This window comes from Hippocampus zosterae, chromosome 9, assembly GCF_025434085.1.
Source record: "Hippocampus zosterae strain Florida chromosome 9, ASM2543408v3, whole genome shotgun sequence".
Lineage (NCBI taxonomy): Eukaryota > Metazoa > Chordata > Actinopteri > Syngnathiformes > Syngnathidae > Hippocampus > Hippocampus zosterae.
In genome coordinates, this window is record NC_067459.1 from 9672794 (window position 1) to 9692676 (window position 19883).

At 41.9% G+C, this 19883-nt stretch overlaps 1 protein-coding gene across 5 annotated transcripts in view; it reads left to right on the forward strand.

The window, feature by feature from the left end:
- Positions 1–19633, forward strand: part of ephb2b (eph receptor B2b) — a 153434-nt gene extending 133801 nt beyond the window's left edge. The window contains exons 8-16 of one of the 5 annotated variants that reach the window (XM_052077100.1): positions 797–905; positions 2646–2713; positions 5827–5949; positions 6031–6278; positions 9216–9431; positions 10527–10676; positions 11633–11826; positions 14153–14308; positions 14891–19633. In XM_052077100.1, coding sequence (XP_051933060.1) covers positions 797–905; positions 2646–2713; positions 5827–5949; positions 6031–6278; positions 9216–9431; positions 10527–10676; positions 11633–11826; positions 14153–14308; positions 14891–14999 — 1373 coding nt within the window. In that variant the 3' untranslated portion in view covers positions 15000–19633. Of the gene's footprint in view, positions 1–796; positions 906–2645; positions 2714–5826; positions 5950–6030; positions 6279–9215; positions 9432–10526; positions 10677–11632; positions 11827–14152; positions 14313–14890 lie in introns of those variants that run through there. The other 4 variants (XM_052077102.1, XM_052077101.1, XM_052077103.1 and 1 more) reach the window with 4 other exon arrangements.
- The last annotated feature ends 250 nt before the right edge of the window (positions 19634–19883 follow it).

The window sequence follows — 19883 nt, forward strand, 5'->3', positions numbered from 1 at the left end:
TCACGAAATAATGATGTTTTAGAATTACACTCTTCATCTTCTAATTTGTTTCTTATTACGTTCATGACTTATTTTTGCATCGTAAGTCAATCTTGTAAAAGTGATGAATCTTTGCACTTACTATCATACCAGGCTATGTGTGGAGGTAAGTCCGACTATATCCAGTCGGAACTTTTCTACCTCCCACACCAGCTCGGGCTCCTTCCTTGCCAGAGAGGTGACATTCCACGTCCCTAGAGCTTGCTTCTGCAGCCGAGGATCAGACCGCCAGGGTCTCCGCCTTTGGCTGCTGCCCAGCTGACATTGCACCTGATCTCTTTGGCCCCATGGGTGGTGAGCCCATGAGAAGGGGGACCCACGTTGCCTCTTCGGACTAAGCCCGGGCGGGCCCCTTCGGTGTAGGCCACCAGGCACTCGCCAACAAGCCCCACCTCCAGGCCTGGCTCCAGAGGGGGACCCGTGACCCGCGTCCGGGCAAGGGAAACTGAGATCCATTAATTTTACTCGTCATAAGTGGTCTTTGAGCCGTGCTTCGTCTGGTCCCTCACCTAGAACCTGTTTGGCATGGGTGACCCTGTCAGGGGCATAAAGCCCCAGACAACTTAGCTCCTAGGATCATTGGGACACACAAACCCCTCCACCACGGTAAGGTGACGGCTCACGGAGGGGCATTTTTTTTCACTTTTTTTCCTTCAAACAATTATCACATTTTTCTTGTTTAAAAAAAAATCCATTAATAAAAGGCACCGGGGCAGGAATTTTCCAATGAACATGTGTGTCTCTTTGTTCCTGGCAGCTGAATACAACAGCAGCATTCGCGAGAAGCTGCCCCTCATCATCGGCTCGGCGGCTGCAGGCCTTGTCTTCCTCATTGCTGTGGTTGTCATCGTCATCGTGTGCAATCGGTGAGTCCCTCTCACATTCATATGTTTCATTCTTACTTTTTTATCAGGTTACAAACAGCAACAAGCTGTTAAATCGACACTGTATCATAGCGGGTTCGAATTCTTTATACATATGCCAGTAATAATGGGGTTTTTTCCTAACATGATGGTTGCAGTACATTATTGTGATCTGTCACCATGGAAAGTATCATGATACTGGTGATGTGTGTTATGTGGCATTGATCGAAAATTCACTAAAAGCTTCAAGCTGTTTCTCACCACTCTCAGATGAAGTTGACTGCCTTCCTCATCTATGTGGTGGACCGTGTGGCTATCCCCTATTCATGTAGGATAGACTGGCTCTCGAAGACTGAAAATCTGCATATAATTAAAGCCTATTATAAATGCATCAGATGTAGTGGGGGGAGGTGGAATTTGGAGTTTGTATAAAGGCAGAATTGCATGGAGGAGATCTGTTGCAAGTTTGGATCTGACTCCAGCACACCTGCCTGATTATTCTTGATTTTTCTTGGGGTCCATAAAGGTCCCAATGATGCGTCACACAAAGTGTGACAACGGCTACACTGTATCCTCATTAACACTTCTTAGCAACTGTCAGTGTCTTCAAGGCAGCTGCTCTGTTGTGACATACAAAAGGCTTTGATATGAGAAAGATGCTCTGCCACTTTTAAATTAGGAGTTAATTCTTTTACAATTATGACATTTTTCTCTTAAAGATTGCATCTTTATTTTCTGGGCGTGGTTATGACTTTTCATTGAAGAATCCTGAGCTTTTCTTTCAGAAATTAAATCTTCTCACAAAAACACATTATAATTCTCATAAACATGGTCAAATGAAAAAATAAATGATGTAAATGATGATTTCTCTTGTAAAATTATGCAATATTCTTTTCAAACAATTACTAGTGAAAATACATTCTTATTCTTAGAATGTTGACTAATTGTCATGAAATTATGACTCTTTTAACAATTACAATAGTCGTCCTGTCACTTGTTTCCCCTCATCCTAAAAAAATGACATTTGTTTTTCTTTACCAAAGTGTCTGTAAAAAGAACAAAAGTTTTCAAAAGTGTAACTGTAATTCTTGTCATTTGTCATAATTTTTTTTTTCAAAAATAATGACTTGGTGCTTCAAAAGTATCCGTTACAAAGGCTTCCAATAATATTACATCTACCGGTACTTTAAAGGACCAAAGCTGCTGCCTAATTTTCAATGACTAGTTTGGCCAACTTGACCACTGCATTTTGACTTTGGTCATTTACATGGCACTCATGGAGTTTCATATTTTTTTCACGGCTACATCTGTAAAAAGTTCGGGAACCACCATGGTCGAGTGAACACACAATTTTGCACCTGCTCTTGGGGATCATAGCAAATCAAGCCTGACGTGAGTTATTCAAGTAAACATGAGAACTTAAAATTGCTAGCTTTTAATTATAACCCCCCACCTCCTCCCTGCTTCATAATATTACAACTTGAGTCCCCTTGAAATGTTGACAGTGTACCCATAATTTTGCATGTTTATTCTTGTGTTGTTTTTAATTTTAGCGTTCAGGTTGTACGCCTTTGTAGGTTGGCGGCTCACACCGAGTCCGAGAAGAAAAAGAAAGTATCCACTTGACAGCCTGTCAAGTACCTCACAGTTTTGAAACTGTGAACATGCCATTGGGGGGAGCATATATTCTCCCCCCCCTCTCTGTCTTTCCACCAGCACTAGAGTTCTTTGTCTCTCCCCCAGGAGGCGTGGCTTTGACAGGGCCGATTCCGAGTACACGGACAAGCTGCAGCACTACACCAGTGGCCACAGTGAGTAAGCCCCCACTTCCCCCGGTTCCCCCTTTTCCTGCATTTATCACTGCACCCCACCGCCCCTCTCCTACTTCTGCAACACCTGTCACCATGGATACCGTCTCAGAGCGTCGTCTCCATCAACGATCACGCCTCTCGCGCACACACCTGTCTCCATGGCTACCATATCCCCACCAGGAGCCCCAACCACTACCCGGCTCTCCAGCGAGTAATCCCGCTTGTTGTTGGAGGAAGGGTTTAATGCGTTGTTCATATTTTCATCATTATCTCGAGGCATTGTTATGAAAGTAGGTCAGCCCCTCACTCATGTTATAGAGCCATTAGCAGGCTAATGCCGTGCAAGTCATTTTCCATTGATAAAATATTCAAAAGATTTGGTGAGTCGATGTAAAGCCCCTCCGCTATGCAGCTTATGGGGGTGAAAATGGCGAGTATAAATCCTCAAGATCGCAGGCATCGAAGATATTACGGCGTCTTTGTATTGTAAATGCTCTTGTACGCTGTACTGTACGCTGCATGGTGGAACAATTTCTATTTCTTTACTAAATGCCAGCTGCAGTATTCGGCAACTGGTATATGCGTCATGACAGGACACAAAGATTTTTTTTTAATGCATGAGAATTTTGAATTGATTTTCATTTCTTGTCTTTTTTATGACTTTCCTTTTAGAAATGATGACAATTTCCTGTAAAATTACAATGAAATTATATTTAAAGTATTACCCATTTTCACTTTTGTGTAAAATTACCATTGTGAATATTTCCAGATTGTGACTTTTAATGTTTAATGTTAACAGGGGTCAAAGTTACTCTTGGAATATGCGTCATGGCAACATCACGTTTTACAGATCGTAATCAAAATCCAAATATGAATGCAATACTTCAAAATGAACTTTTTTCTTGAAAAGTAAAAAGAAATTCTCATCAAATTACAACAATTCTTTTAAAATTATGGACCGGTTTTGGGTAAAAATTTGGAGGAAGATAAACATAGTCATGCAGTATCATTAGAAATGTATACATAAATAGACTGAAATAAATATGGATTTAGATGGTAAATATCATTGGCCACTACAGTGTAAATCCAGACATTTCCCATTTCCCATTTGACATATTTCAGCATTTTAACATTGCGACGCCCTCATGACTCCGCAGTTGCCCAGGCACGGGCCCGGGATCCACTCAACCAGCCTCCTGACACGGAGGTGAGAGGCAAATAATCGGATTTAAAACTCAGGAGCATTTTAGTCGCCGGCTACTTAAAGGCCATCTTAAGCCAATTTACCTGGCAGCAGGGCTTAGGTGAGAGAGTGAGCTCAGCGAGCCTCTCGGCTGTGATAACGGCACAGGGAGAAATGACAAATATATATTTATATTTCACCCCATGTCCCACATTATTACTGCAAAAAGGCCTGAAGGGGCTGTGTCCTTGCTGGTTAAATAAATTACAGACTTCAGGCTGCAATGGAGCACGTCTGCAATAATTCAAATGACTCTTCCACCACCAAAAGCATGCAAGATTTCCCTGTCGATTTTTTTTGTTCCTCATGTGAAATCAATCAGTAATACATCAAGTACTGTTAAGTTACTAGTACCACGAGTGGCACGTGGCCTTGATTGAGTCTTCGTTTCAATCAGTGTAAATCGAAAGTCAAACAGTCAAAAACGTCAACGAGAGCTTCCTCTACGAGAGTACTACACAAAAGAATCCCTGTCTGACAGTACAGATCAGGTATCCCGTATTTAACTTTTTGGTCCAGCATATTGGCATTTAATCTTTAATTAGCAAAGTGACAAGTGGCAGCCATCTTGGTGGAAACCTGTAATTTGCACTTCAAACCCCTCTGAAATCCCCATAACAGCTACATTCACAAGAAAACAATTACTGACAAACGTATATGACCCATTTATTAAACATTCTAATGAAAAATGTTTGTCATAAAAATGCATCATGACCGCAGCCTGGTAGTCTAGTGGTTAGCACGTCGACTTCACAGTGCTGAGGTGCTGGGTTCGATTCCAGCTCCGGCCTCCCTGTGTGGAGTTTGTATGTTCTCCCCGGGCCTGCGTGGGTTTTCTCCGGGTACTCCGTTTTCCTCCCGCGTTCCAAAAACATGCATGGCAGGCTGGTTGAACACTCAAAATTGTCCCTAGGTGTGAGTGTAAGCGCGGCTGGTTGTTCGTCTGTGTGTGCCCTGCGATTGGCTGGCAACCGGTTCAAGGTGTCCCCCGCCTACTGCCCGAAGACAGCTGGGATAGGCTCCAGCACCCCCCACCCCCCCCCCCCCCCCGACCCTTGTGAGGATTAAGCGGTTTGGAAGATGGATGCATGGATGGATGCATGATGACCAAGAAAAAGCATATGTCGCTCCTGAGTAGAAGTCGCATTTTGGAGGGAATTTCATTTTACACCCACACACATGCACACACACACACCCGCACACACACACACACACACACACACACACACACACACACAGACACACACACACACACACACACACACACACACACACAAAGATATCAAAAGGCACACAAACTGACCGGGATTCTTTATTTCTAGTTAACTAGATGCAAGTAGAATTTTCGAATGTACCGGTAACCGTAAATGGTCACCTACTGTCAACGCAATTAGGGAACGCAGATTTAGGGTGCCTGTACGAGCGCCTTTTTAATATATAAAAGTTGTTCCTGAGTATAAATCACAACACCAGCCAGACTATGAAAAAAAAACTGTGTCCTTTCGTCCAAAAAAACCCTATATATATTTCAAGTAGTCCACTTGGAGCAACTTAATCATTTGGGCCAATATTAATATTAAAATTTGAGCTAATTGGTGGGTATCTTTGGCTAAAACATATCGGTTTCGAAGAAGGGATTCTCCAGCGTAGCAGACAAAATTAAAGGATTGATTGTAGCTGTCGACATCCATACAATGTCAATTTTGGCAGAGACCTTAATGGGGGGCAGTACTGACAATGTTTTCAGGTTTCAGGATATTTCTTGAAACCTTTTAGCAACTCACAGCAATTTGCGATACAAATCAGTTTCCAACCGAATTCCTCAATGTACAGAAACCCAATATGTTAGTGTCTCTCCCTGTTTTCCAAGTGACTCCAGGAATGAAGATCTATATTGATCCGTTCACATATGAGGACCCCAATGAGGCCGTGCGGGAGTTTGCCAAGGAAATTGATATATCCTGCGTGAAGATTGAGCAGGTCATCGGTGCAGGTAATGGGAAGTGACATAAAAAAAAAATCGAATCACTCTCGCCCGTCGCTGTGGTACAAACATGTCGTCTCATGGATGCAGGGGAGTTCGGCGAGGTGTGCAGCGGCAACTTGAGGCTGCCTGGCAAGCGGGAGATGTTTGTGGCCATCAAAACCCTGAAGACGGGCTACACGGAGAAGCAGCGGAGGGACTTTCTCAGTGAGGCCAGCATCATGGGCCAATTCGACCATCCCAATGTCATCCGCCTGGAGGGCGTGGTCACCAAGAGCAGTCCTGTGATGATCGTCACCGAGTTCATGGAGAATGGATCTCTCGACTCCTTCCTCAGGGTAAGCGATGAGCCACTTTTACATGGAATTGCTGCTGAAATCTACCAGGTGAAAGATGTACTCGCATGTCCAACCCAAAAGTCGAAAAGTTGTATTTAATGTTTTATGTCACATAAGTGTTGTGCTTTCGGTGGTAATATCCATCAGTTTGGCTGATGGTATTCAAGCCGTAGCAGAGGTCTGACAGTGCTTGTGGAAGGAAGGTGAAGATAAAAAACACCTTGCGGTCACCTATCTCGCCACTTTTGTCAAAAACAATTTTTTTTTTATGCATCAGGATCACGGATTGAAAGGATTGTAATGGAGTTTATAATCAGATATCATAATTGTTTATTGTTGCTTTTGTTACAATTCTGTTTTGGGTAGTGGGTCAAATTTGAAAAAAAAAGGACTCCACATTAAACATACAAGCATATTTTTCTTAATTGTGTCCAGAAAAAAAAAATGGATGCGAATATTTTTTCTGTTTTTTAATTATAAATTGAAAATCAGACTCAACACCGGGCTCCTGTTCTGGATAATCAACCATTGACATTTTATATGCCAATAACACTTATTAAGGTCACCTCCCCCCGAAAAAATATATTATCTTTGAAATAGATTAGATAGATGGATAGATAGATAGATGGATAGATAGATAGATAGATAGATAGATAGATAGATAGATAGATAGATAGATAGATAGATAGATAGATAGATAGATAGATAGATAGATAGATAGATAGATAGATAGATAGATAGATAGATAGATAGATAGATAGATAGATAGATAGATAGATAGATAGATAGATAGATAGATAGATAGATAGATAGATAGATAGATAGATAGATAGATAGATAGATAGATAGATAGATAGATAGATAGATAGATAGATAGACATTTCGTATGTAAAGCAACACCACCAATTTGTGTCTTCTCTGACGTCATTCAGGTTATATTGAGGGATATTTTTTGCTGGCATGATGGCAATGAAAGTCCACACAAAGTGTGGTGCGCAATGTGTAATTGTGAGGGTGCATGCCATGCATAATGTATGACGTTTAATCGCCGGCACGAGGAGCTTTCGACTTGACGTGAGAAGCGTGAGGAGAGGCTAACAAGTAGCAAAGCGTGAAAGACAAGTAGGCTACGAGAGCACTCGCACAGACTGTTAATATGGATGCCCACTGTCGCTCCCTCGTGAGTACGATCCTCTGGAATCTTTTCATCTACAGGCCTGTGTGTGTGTGTGTGTGAGCGCGCGCATGCGTGCGTGCGTGTGTGTGTGCGTGTGTGTGTGTGTGTGTGTGTGTGTGTGTGTGTGTGTGTGTGCGTGTGTACAATTCCAAGAGTAAAATATAGATATCTGAAAATCTACTGTAAGGTCCTGCAGCAAAGTATGTATTTCATTACATCCCACAACTGCCAATGGGAGGTGGCAAAGTGACGAAGGTGCACAGCTGCAGCGCTTGCTCCAGGCGCCATGCTTGCGCCTTAAAGCACTTTACCAAATGATGAAGGTGAAGGGTGTAGCGAGGGGGGGGGCGGACAGCTGTAGACTAGATTGGCATCCAGACCAAGCTTAACAGTGGCCAAGCCTGCAGAACACACACAAAGACAAACTTTTCTCTTTCTTTGTGTGCTGTGGTGCCGTTTTTTTATTGCATATATGAAAGTAACCTTTGTGCGCTAAAGTTTGATGGATTTGGTTTCTGGTCAAGATAAAATGTCATAAATAATCATAATAATGACTATAGTATAGTATGACTGCATTTTTAAATCATTTTTAGATGCATTGTCAAGAAAAAAAAAAAACAACATTTGATCCACCAGCACACTCAATTGCATCCAGTATTTTTTTGCCCTTCTTATGTCGCGCTTAGAGGAGAGATCTACAGTATGTTTGCAGCTTGTCTATCTATCTATCTATCTATCTATCTATCTATCTATCTATCTATCTATCTATCTATCTATCTATCTATCTATCTATCTATCTATCTATCTATCTATCTATCTATCTATCTATCTATCTATCTATCTATCTATCTATCTATCTATCTATCTATCTATCTATCTATCTATCTATCTATCTATCCATCTATCTATCTATCGATCTATATACAGTATACATATATCAATCATCTTTATTGGCCAAGTATGTAGAACACAGTAGTACAGGATCCACTAGTATCATCATTAACAAGCAACTCCGATAATCAAGGACATGGCATAAGTATGGAAAGACATTCCGTCATGTAAGGGTACCATTGTGCAGTAGTACCACCCAATGACAGGTGTGAAACAATGTCCAAAGTATCAAGCAAAGCTAAAGTGATCAGTAGTAGAATACAACACTACAACAGTTATGTAGTTGGTGCAGATAATCATTGCACCATTTTACGGTGACTAATAGCTGCACCATTTTAAAGTGACTAATAGCAGTATTTGTAGAAAAAGTTTAAGTGTGCAATAGTACAGATGTCCTTAAGTGTCTGGTGATGTGGAATATAAATCAGTGACAATGGTTCAAGTAAGTAGAGCGAGAGAGAGAGATTATTCCACTGTTGGCGGTTGTATTAATAAGAATAACAACCTGAATCTGTGACAACAAGACCAATGTTATGAACTGGTAGCCAGGACAAGAGTGTTTTTGTAATTATGTAAACTAACCAAATTGTAAGGGCACATTTTCAGAAATTGGCAAATAACCAAAGATGTACTTGGTTGTTTGGTGTCACTTTTGCTCAGGTGTCCAGGCACCACAGAGATTCAACAGTTTGTATAAACGACATTAAAAAGTATTTTCCTTATGTCCCCTTGAAGTAACATGTTATTTGTCTTATTTTATTTCTGAGTTGTAATTGTCATCATTCTTGAGCAGTAATAATGCCTTTGAATGCACATAAACGTCTGACCCGGTGTCTGTTGATTTTGTGACGTTTTATGTTGTCTTCCAGCAAAACGACGGCCAGTTCACTGTAATCCAGCTGGTGGGAATGCTGCGGGGCATCGCCTCGGGTATGAAGTACCTGGCCGACATGAACTATGTGCACCGCGACCTGGCCGCCCGCAACATCCTCGTCAACAGCAACCTGGTGTGCAAGGTGTCTGACTTTGGCCTCTCACGCTTCCTGGAAGACGACACGTCTGACCCTACCTACACCAGCGCTCTGGTGAGATCAGCCCCTGCCATTTATTATTATTCTTCAGATGATGAATTGCCATTTTGCGGGCCACAACTTCACGTATCCGAGAGGTCTCTCAAACGTCACCCCTAAATTCATTCTGTCTGTAAGTTACAAAAAAATGAAACCCAGGATGCACAAAAGAACCTCTGGCCAAAACTGAAATGGAAATAACCCATATCGTCGGTTAGGGAGAGTTCCAGAGCTCGTACAACCCGAGCACTTGCTGGGGAATTCACCGAAATGAGCCCAACTGGAAGCACATACATTGCCCTCCATAAATATTGGCACCCCTTACTAAGATGTTTTGATTCGCTTCCCATTATTTCAGCTCTCTCCTCTTTCGTTCACTCCACAGGGTTTCAATAGGGTTGCGGTCTGGGGACCGAGAAGGTCATGAGAGGAGCTTGACTCTGTCTGTTGAGCCATTTTCACTAGTTTTAGTATGAGATCAAATGTAATTTATTGTACGACTTTCAAGACATCTTAACCAGGGTGCCAATACTTAGGGCAACAATACAACACTGGAATGAATATATTACCTCTAGAACAGGAAAGTTTCACTTCCCCATTTGGATGAGCTTTTTTTAAGATGCTCCTGTATGTGTCTTTATTATTCCTTATTCCATTTTGAAAAATGTGAGATCCTGATCATAATCAAAGTGTGTTCATCCACAGAGTTTGCCTCGCCCTTGCTCAAAGTACTGTCATGATCTATGAAGTAGGTATTAATTACGCTGGCTAACAAAGAAATGATGAAAACCACATTGGTGGAAGTAATTAGAGTGGACGTATAATTAGATGGGAGTCAGGACAGAGCCTTGAGGTACTCCACAGCTGGAAGATGTTTTTGAAATTGTTTTTCATGAGAGTTCATGCACGTCTTTCAACGTGTAATTTTGTTTTAAATTTCCACTCATGCTCTTCTATCTTGAAAACTGTGCCCCAACTCTTTGTCTTCTTGCTGTATTTTTTGCCTGTTTTGCTCCCAGGTGTTTGAGTGCATCCACCTCCTGGTTTAAATTACCATCTGTTGCTGGGTGTAATTTTGAGCTCTTGTTTATTTATTTATTTTACTCGCAGGGTGGGAAGATCCCGATCCGATGGACTGCGCCCGAAGCTATCCAGTACAGGAAGTTCACCTCGGCCAGTGACGTGTGGAGCTACGGGATCGTCATGTGGGAAGTCATGTCGTATGGAGAGAGGCCCTACTGGGATATGACCAATCAAGATGTGCGTAACTAAACTCATCAACGGGCATTGTAGCGCCCATTCCCGCAAACATATTTAATATTCAGAGGTGCGGCCTGTCAATGCTCCAAAGAGCAGTGTGTTTCATGTGATAATTTATTCCAGCTGCCGCACAGATATAATCAGATAATTTGAAAATGCTCTGTAGACAATTGGTGCTCTCTACTGGAGCCTCAATTTCTCCCTCAGGGTAGTGGTGGGAAGAGAGCAAATTATAGAGGAGTGAGGGTGGGGGTAGGGGGGGGGACAAAGAGAATAGTTTGAAATTGAAAATGAGAACGCTAATGTGCTCAGAGAGGACAGAGAACCTCGGCTGTTATCTTATTAACAGTCCCAGATAGCCCCTGTGCTTCATCGTGGTCCTTATTTAGATATCTTCTGAATGAGATTAATCGGACTTTGAATGCATGCTTCTTTAATGGGCCCACGTAATGAACTGGGGTGATGTGCGTATTTCCGGGTCGTTCCGACCGGTTAACAAAGCCCCACCTTAGTGTGCCCCATCCACAGAGCAGGCAATCAATTACTGGGCCACCCTTTTTGAGACCCAACGGCGATTGTCACCACTTTGAACACTGGAGAATCTGGATGAAATTGCAAGCAGAAATTACAAGTCTTTAATGACAGCAGACACCATGCGGCATGTAGTGAGTCTCGTGTCGAGTGTCACTGCCTACTATAACTTTATGTGTTGAAAGCAAATGTTGCCTGAACGGATCCAATCGTTTTACGTGCCCAGTGATTGCTGGGAACCAGTCAAGGGTGTGCCCTACTTGATACAATAGACTACACTTACCCACAACCATAATGAGGTCAGGCACGGATGGATGGATAGATGCGTCTCTCAAGATGCTTCATCACTGATCAATGAAAAATATTTGTTGAGGCTTTTTTCATTAAATTTGCATTCCGTGTGTCGGGACTCCTCCTCCCTTTAGGTCATCAACGCCATCGAGCAGGACTACCGGCTGCCACCCCCTATGGACTGTCCCAGCGCCCTGCACCAGCTGATGCTGGACTGCTGGCAGAAGGATCGCAACAACCGGCCTAAATTTAGCCAGATCGTCAACAACCTGGACAAGATGATTCGTAATCCCAATACCTTGAAGGCCATGACTCCGTTATCCTCAGGGTGAGTCAGATTGCTTGATGTATTGAGTGTTTCAAGCATTTTTTTTTGGTGGTGGTGGTGGTGGGGGGGCGGGGGGGGGGGGGTTCACGGCTTCTGGAGCTTTGTTTCTCTAATCGGGTTTGCAGACTCCTATAAATTCTGACTGATTTACCTTACCTTAATCTGAATTGGCGGGCCCAACCGACATGTATTTTCCCGAAGCCGATGCCGATTATAATGTTTTTAAAATCTGATAATCGATTATTTGGCCTGTTCATTAAATCTATATCGTCTGATTTCTGCTTCCGCACGAATACGGGGTTTTTTTTCATGTTTTTTGGGGGGGGGGATTGATATTAGCCAGTTAAATCACCGGTCAATTAATTGGACAGGTCCTTGTTATTGTGAAACTTTTATTACCTTTCATGATTACAACTTTGGACAATGAGTTCCTTCTTTTATTCCGTTGTTGACATTGCCAGTTTGATTTTTGGATTATCATCATTGATAACCTATTAAGAAGATCAGAACAAAAAACAAAAAAAGCTGAAAAAATGTAACAATGTCTTTGTCCCAGTTTTGTTTATGTTTTATGACACTTAGCCCTAATTTACGGAGAAATTCTAGATCAATATCCGTAATATTTGACTGTCTAACCATTCTGAAAATGTCACTGGACACAGTTGATGAAATAGCTTGTTCGACTATTGTGAAAGTAGGTTGCCACACAGTTTGATTCATAAAGTGGTTCTTAATCAAAAAAACACTTCCCCCTTCCACTTTGCCTTCTAGCAAATTGATGCAACAGAGGCGTAACAAAAGTTAGGCATTTATTTGTCTGTGTCTTTCAGGCAAAATTTACCATGTGCGTTCACACATCCACTACGGCATCACATATTCAGATAATTTGTTGTGTGCGGATGTCGGCGAAGTTCTTTTGGCATGGGCAGTGAATGTTTTTACAGATTCTAACCATGGCCCCACATTCACCGGCACCACTCCTGTCTAAAATTAGCAAATGTACTTGACCTAATGTTTGTTTTGATAGCGTAGTGCATCATAAGCTTCATTTACTCTGCTTTCTCGTCTAAGTGACACATCAGAGGTCTTGTGGGAAAGCCTGGATTTATCCGCCTGTTCCTTCAAGACAAAACTTGCTCAAGCAGAACACTAGTAAGACATTGGTGCTTCATGCATTCAGATAATTAGATGCATGGCAACGTCAGCGACAAATTTGATGACACAAAGGGGCACGGCGCAATGAGTCTCGGTGTGAGTTAAAACTCTTACATTGGTGTCAGTCTCTGACACACATGCAAAACCTTTGAAAGGTCATGTAAGCACTGGCATAAATTCATAGATGCTCAAAGTCAATTTTTAAAAACCAGAATAGACCGCCGGGTTACCCCTTTTCTAACCCGAATATTTGGTCATATAAATGCAAACGGAATACCTCCATTTAAAGGACATTGATTTGTGTTTTGCGCATGCTCTGTACGCAGGGAGTCTTGGTCTTTGGAATACAGGTAGTGCTTGTATATGCGGTGATCCTGCTTACTTGCCTTACAGAGCCTAACTTGAATACATTGATTTCTTTGCAGCGTTTTTACATTATTTAAAAAAAAAAAAAAAAACAGTTTGTATTTAGACAACCAAATGTGTGTGTTAATAAGTTTATGAGCCTGGCACGCAACTCGCCGGAATACACAAGCAGACATTAATACGGGACTAACTCTGCCCACTCATGCATGTAAACGGATTGCCTCAAAAGTTTCAGAAACCGTAATTTGGACCTTAACCTCAATACTGACTGCATGTAAACATAGTAACAGACTGTGTTAAACCTCCGATAGATAGTATTTTGGAAGCCGGGTGACTTCAGTCCACACATCAGTACCTTACACACAGGATGAGGCGGTAAGAAGCTGGCGATGATGGTCTGTGTGAAAGGTGCTACTGATCTAGAATGCACTGTTGGTTTTAGAACCGACTCTTTCAAGTCTTTCCAACAAACAGCAAATGCAAATCCAGGATTGAGGCCTTTGTGCACATTCAAAACATTCCTAATTTTCCACAGATGTCCAGTAGACAGTCCCCCCCCCCCCCAAAAAAAAAAACTCAGCACTTCATTTGGAAAATCCATTTTAGAGGGAAATGAATTTGGAAAGCACGGTTTGATGAACGAGGCCTGCGGGATTGTCCTCAGGCCGTGAGAACGTGACGCAACCAGTGGCTCCAGAAGCACGCAGGTGGTCCCCAGAGCGACCGCGATGCGAAGCGCCATCACATTTCCGTCATCATTCATCCTAATGCATCCTGCCTGTGTCCACCCACCCCCACCCCCCAGTGTGCATCTGCCCCTGCTGGACCGCAGCATCCCGGACTTCTCCAGCTTCAGCACGGTGGACGAGTGGCTGGACGCCATCAAGATGGGCCAGTATAAGGATAACTTTGCCAATTCGGACTTCACTACTTTTGACGTGGTGTCCCAAATGACCATGGAGTAAGTGACAATCTATTTGACAATATGTTAAATAAGTAATATTGCAGTGCCAGACTGCTTGATTTATACAACACATTTCATTCATACAAGGCAACTCAATGTGCTTCGCACAACCAAAAGCACAACACCCCAAAAGCATTGACAAACAACTAGAGATGCTCAAAGACAAAGCAAAGAGAGCTAATTTAGCTTACTCAGAATTATTTTTTTTAATGTACATGGGCAGCCTTTAAAAAAACAGGTAGAAACAAAGATTTAAAGGAATTTAATGGAAAAATGAAGACAAAGAAGTAGGCTTCTAAAATTAGCGACAGTTACATTTATTTAAAAATGCTTTATTTTAAGACCTTAATCAAATCAATACTTCTCTCATTCGAAAGTGCACAAGACTGCGCTGTAAACAAACCAATGTGACCCATGGCTTCTTTACTTATTCGTGATGGAGTTTTGCAAAACACTACATGAATGGTGGCTGCTCGTCACTGATGTACCTCATGAAGCAACCTACCTGCGTATTCATATTCTATCTTGTGGGTTTTCTGTGCTCGGTTCATCCATTCAATGGTTCTGTAACTGTCACAGTGACATCCTCCGGGTGGGCGTGACATTAGCGGGCCATCAGAAGAAGATCCTCAACAGTGTCCAGATGATGCGTGCCCAGATGAACCAGATCCAGTCTGTGGAGGTCTGACCTTCACCAAAGCAGAGCAGCAGTCCGGGGAGGGCTGGCCGGGGGACTTTGGAGTCGGGGCACTCCCTACCCCACCCTGGCGGGCGCCGAGGACGGAGTGAATGCTTTTTGGTTGTGACCCCACCCTTCCTCGACACCTCCCCTTCCCTCACCCAATCCTTCCTTACTCCCCCCGTCACCATCCATCCACAAGCTGTTCTGAAAACCAGAACCACAGGAGCCCCAAAATGAAGTGACCAGCAACACTTATTTTTCTTCTTCCACCGCTTTTCATTGATGCTTTTGGTTTGGTCATAATTTTGTAAAGAATTTTGTAAGCAAAAAAAAAAAGTAGAAAAATGAAAGGAGTTTATGGACAGTTAAAGACAATAAAAGGTTGTACACATGATGAGTAGGTGAGCTACCCTTTAAAAGGGCAAGATACAAAAAAAGAAGCCAAGGATCCCTGTGTATTTCGGAAGACCGGCTGAGGATGTAGTCAAATGGACCTTCTGGCACAGACTGACATCAGGAAAACCTCAAGAAAGGAAAAAAATATATATAAAAATATTCCCAGCATAGACAACATTGTTTTTACCTCGCTCCCTAGTGGATGTATCAAGGACCACTTCAGAGGGCTGACTCACTTGACCAACTCCACCCACCTAACCACCCAGTTCTCTTCCGTGTGTTGAAGCGTGCTGGGTAAGCTGACTCAGATGTGTGGCGGACCTCCATCCTCCATCCATCCATCTTCTTTCTTCTTCCACTCACACACACACACACACACACACCCACACACACACACACACACACACATTAATAGACTTTACAATCAGGTGGATGCAACGTGTTCTATTTCTGCAGTTTGCAATTTGTGTATGCATATTATTGAATTGTTCTGATTTTATTTTGAGGTTTTGTTTTGCAAAGTGTCAAGAAAGAGAAAAAAAAAACGCTTTGGATTTTCCACTGGTGTTTTGAGTTGATTATGTAAAGCTGCACAATCATGTAGATAAACAACCTCACCTTATCCCATCACCTCCCCGGAGATGATACCTGTATACTTTGCTGTATGCTTCTATATTTTGAGCTATCAATATTTGTCAGTATTGTTTGTCACGAGGCGTCTGAAAGCATCACTTGCCTCTTGCCCGGGTGAAGAGTGTTTGAAGTGCACATGTCCAACCTGGATCCATCGCTCTCACTCTGGTTCCTCCATCACTGCCCTCTTCCAGACCTCACAGAACACAAGCCCTACACACATTGGAAGCCGATTTTTCATATCTGAAATGATTTTTAAACTGTGACAGACCTCACACATGACGCGGAAAAATTCTTCCTTGCATTTCTTTCAGTGTTTAATGTACAGGTACTCCAGAAGACCAACACACCACACCACACACACATAAGGATATCTCCATCAACAGTAGCAAGTCCCCATATCTGTTGTATTACCAAGACTGATTTGTGACAAAGAGCACAGGGCATTTGGATTGAGGGAAATTATGCAGAAGAAAAAAGCGTAGTGCAAAAGTCCTTTCCTAATTGGTTCACATTCCATTTCACATCACAATTAAAGAGTCTGTGGATCATCTTATCTCGAACACACAATCCAAAAGAACAGATGTAACATTTAGAAGCACCAAATTGCACACTTTAAGAGATACCTACTTCCTTTTGCCTTTTCATACGTTATTCATTTAAAAATAGTGAGAATAATGGGGGCCTGTAAAGGAGCTTTGAGGTCCTCCAAATTTTGGTGGAACTTCCAATTAAATGTGTGAATCAAATATTTTTAAATTCCAACATTTAAAAAACCACAAGTTAATCGCTCAGGATAATTACTCATTTTTTTTGTTTTGTACTATATTTGATTTTGTTAGACACATCCAATAATCGGACTGTGGACTCTAATCGAAAGAGGGGAAGAAATGTTACAATTTACCCCGAAAATCGGTATGTGTGTTGCACACTTAAGTTCTGGGTGGTGCAAGGAAGCCATTTTCATTTTCCAACTATGTTTACAGGCCAGCGGATCCTGTTTGCATTTCATGTGAAGGGTGAAATGTTGACCACATGAAGTACAGTATTCATCTTTTATGATTAATTTTTTAAAAAAGTCAGAAAGAGTGAGAGTAGTTGAAGCTGAGCAATAATCACACAAAATGGATGCTGCACTCCCCTTTTTTTTACACTGTGAAAAATGTTTAATGACAGATGTAGTCACAACAAGTTGGAAATTAACTTGCTTTGTATTTATATTTTATCCAGTGAAACAATGGTTCAAGTGCCTCCTGAAATCTGGACTTTAAACTTGGATAGTGTCAGTTGAGGGCAGACCTCCTCCGATCCTTAACAAACCTTGTTTGAATCATTACCAAATTGGAGACATTAATAGATAGACAAACACCCCTGTATGAATATCTCTCTCTCTCTCTCTCTCTCTCTCTCTCTCTCTCTCTCTCTCTTTCTCTCTCACTATATATATATATATATATATATATATATATATATATATATATATATATATATATACGCACACACACACACATTAACAGAATGGGGACCTATAAAAGAGCCATTCCTAATTTTGATGCCGCTCCGAATTAAGGTGTGACATACAGAAACTTTTTCCTCAATCATGGCGACATATTTTCTTCAATTTTTCTATGTATTTGTATATACTGTATTTCTCTATAATTTACCATTTTATGGGAGCACGTGGGCTGGAGGAGGTTGTTTGTGAAAGTGCTACTCTAGTTTGAAAATGTTTTGATTGCACAGTAAGACATATGCTCGTTTGAGGTGGGGGGCTTTTTTCTACTGCTCAGTATTAACAAATGATGCGCCTATGGCCCACGGTCCATCCCTTTGCAAAGTTGAGTTGGTTTTAAGAAATCAAATCCCAAGCAATGGGGCCCTGTGAAGGAGCCTTGAGGTGTGCCCAATTGTGGTGTGGATTCCCATTAAAGGTGTGGATTATCAACCCCAAGCCCCCCCGCCCCCTCCAATCATGGCCCACCTTTTTCTTGGTCCATGCCCCAGCTCTCCACCCACTCATTTCCTTTCAGTCACCATGCTTGTTTTAAAAGTCAAAGCCTAAGCAAAGGGGGCCCTGGGAAGTAGCCTTCAACGACACCCAGTTTTGTTGCAGCTTCAGAAAAAAAAAGTGATACTCGAAGGAAAGTTTCTAAAGTCATGGCCCCACATTTCTGTATGACTAATACATTGACAATTTTAGGACAATATCCAGGCAGGAGTTTTTCTTCTTTTTTTCTTTTTTCTTCATTGCTAGACGTATCACTGATGTCTCAATGGTTTGTGCTGGTTGCCTTTTTCAAAACACTCTTTCCCTGCTGCACACCCCAGCTATTCAGAAAATCCAGTTGCTTTGAAGTTTTTCATTTACTGTTTTAAGGACAACATTCAGGCAGCAGAAGTTGTTCAAATTCTAAAGTATGTTTGATATACATCTTTTTCTTTCTTTCCTTTGATACAGTATAGTTTCTGCCACTTGCCTTTAATTGGTTCACCCCTTCACAAAGTCGAGTTGGTTTGAAACAACCCTCCTCAACTGACAAGTCGCAACATACGTAAATGAGGCCCTGGAAAGGAGCCTTGAAGTCCGCTCAGTTTTGATACGGATTCTGATAAAAGATACAAATCAATTTTGTTCCCAATCATGGCCATGTTTTCCTCATTTCTCTTTCAATAATATATTTACAACTTTGAAGCAGGATGTGGCAATTGAAGAGTCAGTTGATTGCGCAGGTGTATTGATTAAGGCTTGTCTTTCAAAGATCTTTTCCAAGGTCCACAAGCCATCCATGGGGGGACCTTGGAAGGAGCCTTGAGGCATCCTTCGTTTTTTTTTTGTTTGTTTGAGTTATTTTTTTAATGGCCTTATATTTTCCTTTATTTCTCTGTGAATATTACAGTTACAATTTAAAGGAAAGGACAACATCTGGGTCGTGACGTTTTTTTTGTAGGTTGACAGTATGTCTGATTGCAGCCAGACTCATTAAGTCCTCTCTTTCAATGATGCTTTCTGCTGCTCACCTTTTTCAAACACTCTACTTTGGTGACTGTGGTTTACTGTGAATAATTACCGAACCAAAATGCTTAACAAAAAAAAGTCCTCCTCACAGGAGCTGCCGCAGTTTAGAAGCGAGGGGAACCAGTGAAATGTTAGAGGAATCATCTTCCGAACCGCGTGATCCTCACAAGGGTCGCGGGGGGTGCTGGAGCCTATCCCAGCTGTCTCCGGGCAGTAGGCGGGAGACACCCTGAATCGGTTGCCAGCCAATCGCAGGGCTAACGGAATCATGTGCTGCACAAAAAGCACCAGAGCGCCCTCTGCTGCAGTTGTGGTCACGTGCAGCCTCAAAGAGTGCGGTACAGGACCGTCCTCTCTCCCTACAGGATCGATCCCGATAGTACCCGCGTTACTCCGTGCTTCCCCCCACCCCCGACCTTGACCCTTGCCACTCTGGATGTCAGTTCGTGTGGGCGGGCATCCGTGTGCTCCTCATTAAGCGCCTCGCCAGCCAGCACCGGTTCAGAATCCGAAGGCGACCAATGTGGGAAATATTGTATTTCTGTATAAATGTACATTGACTGTAACCCTGTGAATGATGTAACGAGTTCATTATTTGTAATATTGTCATTGGTTTATTTTCTAAAAACTAGAAACGCTCGACTTGATTCTCCTCAATAAAAAAATAAGATCTGTTATTAAAAAAAAAAAGTTGTATTTATTTTAAATTAAGCTATAAAAGAATTGTTTTTTACTCATTAATTTTAATGTTAATAATACATTTATATATCAAGACATTACATTTGCAATAATGTGGCAATAGGCCTTGCATAATATTTCAGGATAGGAAATTAAATGTTCATTTT